At 42.9% G+C, this 6000-nt stretch overlaps 1 protein-coding gene across 2 annotated transcripts in view; it reads right to left on the reverse strand.

The window, feature by feature from the left end:
- The window catches only part of tspan17 (tetraspanin 17), a 47975-nt gene extending 42740 nt beyond the window's left edge, over positions 1–5235 (reverse strand). For both annotated transcript variants that reach the window (XR_010802190.1, XM_066667839.1), the window contains exon 1: positions 4683–5235. Coding sequence is in view for 1 of the 2 variants with exons in the window: in XM_066667839.1 (XP_066523936.1) it covers positions 4683–4769 (87 nt within the window). In the remaining variant the exon portion in view is untranslated. The remainder of the gene's footprint in view (positions 1–4682) is intronic.
- Between the last annotated feature and the right edge of the window lie 765 nt (positions 5236–6000).

Below are 6000 nucleotides of genomic sequence, written 5' to 3' on the forward strand. Positions count from 1 at the left end.
TTTCAGCCGCCTTCACTCAACCGTTCTCCAGAAAAACAGAGAGCCAACCCTGCTCAGTTACTGACTGTTTACACCTGGAGCAGGACGCAGTTTAAACTTGGACTTTTAAACCATAACAGACACCTAAGGTCTCTTCAGATTCTACCTTTAAAAATCACTTACAGTCTCAGGAAAGGAGCCTCACTAGTGAAAAGCTCCAAAAGATCATCCCTTGCTCACCACACCACAGCAAACATGCCTTTATTTCCTGCGTAACTGTTACCGCATTGTTCTGGAGCTCCTGGAGCCCAGACAATGGGCAGGTTTAACGTAAAGCCTTCATGAATTCAAAGCTGAGGGCGTTCCTCAGCGTAGCTGTGGACCAATGAGCGGCTGCCGGCTGTGAGGGGTGCGCTGCTGGACGGCGCTCTCCACAGGGATTCGCTCAGAACTCTCAGCAGGCGGGTCAGAAGTGATTGACACCTCTGTAAACCAATAGCAAGGACTTGTCGTGTTACAATTGCTAGTGAATCAGGTAAAATGTAAAGAAATGGCTGGTCTGTTATCCTCAGCAACAACCCTAGAACAACAGATGCTTTTGTTTTTTTGTCTTTCTATGTACTCAACTGGAACTTAAATGATGGAAACAAAAGCCGGAAGATGAATGAAGACCTTGGCCCAAGTGTCTACATCAGTTTAAGCTTTGAATGGTCATCCTGTTTGTAGGACTTAAGATATCTAGTGTTAAAGTGGAGTAGTACAAACCGCTCTAAAATGAGCCGAAAACTGCATCTTCGTAAGAATGAGTGCGTTTTAAAATAAAAGCCGTATTTCCAAAGAGTACCGCAGGGGGCAGTGTGCACCTCCTCTCCCTCCCTTAACGATTTTGCTGCTAGTTTTAGCCAATTTTCTGACATTCTAGCAAAGTTATTTAAAAAAAAAAACCTGACTAGCACCGGCGACTTTCTGAACAAACCGTAGCTACTTTTTACGGAAGTATAGCTGCCGGTAGCACAACTCGTTAACACACTGGGGCTGACCGAGAGCGGGAGACACAGCTCCCTCTGTGTTTATTCTGTTCCCAGAGACAGAGCTGTGGGAGACACTGCAAAAACACGTCTTAACAAGTGGATACCAGTGATTGTCCCGACCGCCCTCAGCATGTGGAGAAAGTACTTTTCCCGATGTTTTAGGTTTTTGCGATAGTATCTTTTCAGTATCGATATCGAGATGTTTAGGCAGGCATTGTATCGAAGGTCATCATTTTGATATCGTGACAACACTAGTCCAGACTAAACCCAGTTCCCCCAGTGCCTCTGTCACTTTAGCACCATGTCTATCAATCAGTTAAACACTTCTGGACAGCTATTTATACTCAAACAAAAAGCTGTTTAATCCTAACTCAATATTCCCTCGTGTTTTGATACCTAATTAAGAAGTCAGAGCAAGAAAATCTAAGCTCAAAGCAGGCAAGGTGTCTCTTAATCTTTTGGAACAGTGCAGGATTTTGAGATCAATTCTTACAGCAACATTGCTGTTTCAGCAAATAAGCCCACGCTGACTGTATTTCCTTCATGTGGCAGTTCCGCTAGTGAAAGCACGGCTTCCCAAATGGCCAAATGCGCATCTGGAAAATCGTTTTTCTCCAGCCGAGTCTCGGCTGCAGCTCAGGGCTCGAAGAACCGCCGCATTACCTGCGCGAAGCACATCACGCCCGCGCAGTACAATAATATGGATTATGTTAATATGGATTATATGAAAGGGGCTTCTCGCAGCAAAGCTCTGCAGTGCTTCTGAACTCTGGCTGATAATCCAGTTTACAGCAGACGCAGCTCATTTCTCAACCCAGCTGCCAAGGTGGAAAATGGCTGAGGTAAAGGTTAATCTGGACCCGCAGTCGCTTTCCAAATCCATTCACAAGTGAAGCAGGATCCATCCTTGTGTCTGCCAGGATCTACACTGTTTACAACACGGTGTTCTGGCCCTACATACTACATGTTCAAAAGTTTGTAGACACCCTTTCTAATTAATAAAGCCAACCTCTCTACCATGCCCTGTGCCAAACAATGGAGAAAGTAGAGGTGATGATTAATATCATTGTGATAATGTATTTCTGGTACCGCACACCAAACCTGACCAGCAGACAGCTATCCCTCAGATTTCAGTCAAATTCTTACCTTTTTCCCCTCATGTATAACCACTTTTGGTGCTTGATACAAACTCATCTTGGTCTCATTCCGGTATGCTAGGCATTCTCTCTCTGCTCATGACAGAGTAACAATATGTGGACTTCTTGTAGACCTACAAATGTTGAAAAGCATTACCTGAGCTGAGGATGTTGCTTTATTCCTACTCCATAGCAGGGTATTATTGACTTACTTTTGCTGTAGGTGTTACTTATGGTGGAAATTACTCTAAATTTTGGAGAGCGCTAACTGCATGAAAGTAAACACAGAGTGAAAGCGCTATAAAATTAAGCTAACTCAATTTACCAATGAGTTTCTGTGGTAATTTAAACAGTGAAAAAATAAATAAATAAAACCTTGCAGACGACTTCAGCAACAGACCAACAATAGTCTTATTTTCTTCAGATATAACCCTCTAGAGCTTCTGAACGTAAACAATTGAGAGAGCAGTGTTTGCCCAGAATCGTAGGTGTTGCCTTTAAAAACAACCTTCTGGCATAAATATTGTGTTAAGCATCATATTTGTCGTGTTACGCCGTACTCCATAGCGTCTCTGTTTCTCTGGTTCGACAGCATTGTTTTCACCCATCCATGCTCTCTCACTTTTAGTATCCAACCCTGGACACAATGTAACTGCTACATTGTATATAAAAATAGGACTTCTACCACAGATATAAAGACTAAGATATGCAGACATATTCAGCGTAAACAAAGGCAGTAGAAGTGTCGCCAGTCATTTTTCAGTGTTTGCTCTTCTGTAAAATTCTGAGCTGCCAAAGGTAGATGGAGCACACCCAGTTCCTCAGAAGTCCCCTTGAGGGGTATTTGAAAAAAATCTGCACTAGGCTTAATGCAGAAAAACAATGAGCAAATCAAAGTATATGTTGCAAACTGCTACATTATCACACTCACTACCCATTGCCCAAACGGTCAGTAAAACATAACACATTAGGCGGACGTTCTGAACACGGCTGGTTAAATGGGTGGAGGACGCTGCTGTGGTGTTTGATCCTCATTGTATTTTGACCAAAGCAGGTCACAGACATTTAATTAAGACCCAGAACTGTGTTCGCTTGGGCATAAAGGGGTATAATATGTCCCCTTTTAATAATAATAATAATGATCCGAAAATATAAATATAAAGCACAAATTACACAATAAGCTTTTTCACATTACGCACTTTAGAACATCCCCCACCTATGAGACACCAGACATCATGATGACATCAATTTCCAGGAAACATCATTTGTAAACGCACACACACACACAAAGGCCACAAAATAGCCTGTTCTAGCACATAGATAAACACAAGCAGGGCACCAGGCACAACAGATAAATCCTCGTGTGTGATTCAAGTGTGAAAAGACAGTTAACACAACTCAATGCTTTAGCCTCTGCAACTGCCTTTTCATGAACAATACAGGTCAAAGTCAGTACCATGAACATCTGTCTGCATTAGCCAAGGAGTGAGTGTGCAGTGTGTGTGATGTGGATGTTGAATGGCGTTTGTTGAGAGTGGGAGGGGCTTTAACAAAAGATTCAAGTAATGGATATAAAACTGTGTGACGTGGCTGAAAAAGCCTAATGTGAAAAAGGTGAACTCCCCTTTAAACATGAAAACCCCACTCTGTTGTGGCCCCACTAGGAAGTGGGTGGATGGGATTCAAGATATGACTCTACGGTTTTAACAGTAAATCTCAAACTCTGTGCTTCACCACACCAAATAACACTCATTTCAGAAGAACACAAAAGTCAGAAAAGGTCCCGGACTGTTGAAAGACAAGATTAAAGGGTAACACTTGAAAGCACATTAGTCACAGACATCCTTTGATTCTTCTGTTCCACCTTAAATTTTGCAGCAGTTACAAATTAAAATTGCTTTCATTACTCATTCACCATTCTTTCAGCTCTACTAACCTTAACAGGAGCACTTTGTAGGTCTACAATTACAGACCGTAGTCCATCTGAGGCTCTGCATACTTCTTAGCCCCATTTCACCAGGACTCTCAAGGACCACCACTGATCAAGTGACATTGTGTTAAAGTGACTTGCACTGGTGCGAGTGGATCAGACACAGCAGTGCTGCTGGAGTTTTCAAACCCCTCCGTGTCACAGCTGGACTGAGAACAGTCCACCAACCAAAAATATCCAGCCGACAGCGTCCTGTGTCCATTGATGAAGGACTAGAGGACGACCGACACACACTGTGAAGCAACAAATCAGAGCTACGGTCTCTGACTTTACATCTACAAGGTGGAACGACGAGATGGGAGAGACTCACAGATTGGACAGCGCATGATTTAAACTCAAGCAGCACTGCTGTGTCTGATCCACTCTACACCAACAACACACACTAAAGACAACACAACCACGTCAGTGTCACTGCAGCCCTGAGGATGATCCCCCTGCTCAATACAACCTGCCCTGACCATTGAAGAAGATGGTAGCAAAGTATGCAGAGCAATACTAAAACAAGACATAAAAGTGTCAGGAATGTAAAGAAAGATAAACACCTACCCAGAATATAATGTTGAATCCGAAGAGAAAGTACTTCACACAGCAGCTCACCTCCGCTCCTTTGAAATGGTGGTGTTTTCTACTCATCCTCGCCCCAAAACGACTCAATAAACCGGATTAAAGAAGTTCCTCCACGGCTGGTGAATTCAAGGTTACCAGCTCCTACGCGCAAACAGGCGCTTTAAAGCACTTTACAGGCAATAACGCGTGTTTAAAGGCGGATATGTACAAGAGAAGTGGTCAGAAATGACATAATACGCCGTTAAACCGAGCTGGAGTTTCTCCAGTCCGGCTCACGACAAACAACAACAAACAAACAACAACAACAACCATAACAACAGCCCTCCAGCAAAGCGCCCTCTGCTCCGCGCACACAGAGGGGATTACAGACCACAGCGAGCCACGGAAAGGAGCCCAGCCGAGCGGGAGTAACGGCTTAAGACTCCCAGGACGGCCGGCATTACTCTCCGTGATATTACAGTCCTGTTGCGGTGGTCCCGAGTTAAAAAGCCCACGGAGACGCAGACACGGTCCACATCCATTAAACACACCAGCGGAGACTGGGAGCCTCGGACACAACAGCCTCGAACATGGCAGCAGCGCACGGCTTCACAATAAAAGTCTCACACCACTGTTGAACCCCCGAGTTCACTAACCAGGGGGGCTCACGGTTTAACTCATTTAACTTAAGTCCACTGCACAGTGACCATTTGTACAATGACCCTCAGCTCTTTTAATGGACACATTTAACTCAGAAATCCTGCTTGGTGGAACAACTCCTAGTTTAGCACTGTTTAGCAGAACAGGGTTATTTTTTTATTATTATTATTATTATTATTTTTTAACCATGAGGGTATCAGACAGTGGGTTTTTAGATTTTGCTTTTAAAGTTAAAGGTGCTGTGTGCAGTTTAATTTAAAATTTAAATACCACCAATTAACTTTAAAATATGAAGAACATTATTAAAATATATTTTCAACAACAATGTACACATTTTGTCTGAGAAAAAAAATGGTTGAACAACTGCAATTAATACCTGAGCTGACATGTTTGTTATTGTGATTCTCCTACTTTAGGCAGGTGAACTACAATAACACAGACCGACACTCTAGTAAAACTGACTATTGCAGCGTTAAGCCCAGAACTGAGGACTGTAGAGTTAGCCAGCTAGCTTAATGGTGTTATAGGCCATTTTAATTAATTATTTAATTAATACCAAGTAACTGTAAAGTATGAAGGACATGGTTAAAAATATATATATTATTTTAGCAACAGCATCTGCCCACATGCACTCTGTGCCTGAGAAACCAGTTTGAAC

This window comes from Hoplias malabaricus, chromosome 4 (genome assembly GCF_029633855.1).
Source record: "Hoplias malabaricus isolate fHopMal1 chromosome 4, fHopMal1.hap1, whole genome shotgun sequence".
Lineage (NCBI taxonomy): Eukaryota > Metazoa > Chordata > Actinopteri > Characiformes > Erythrinidae > Hoplias > Hoplias malabaricus.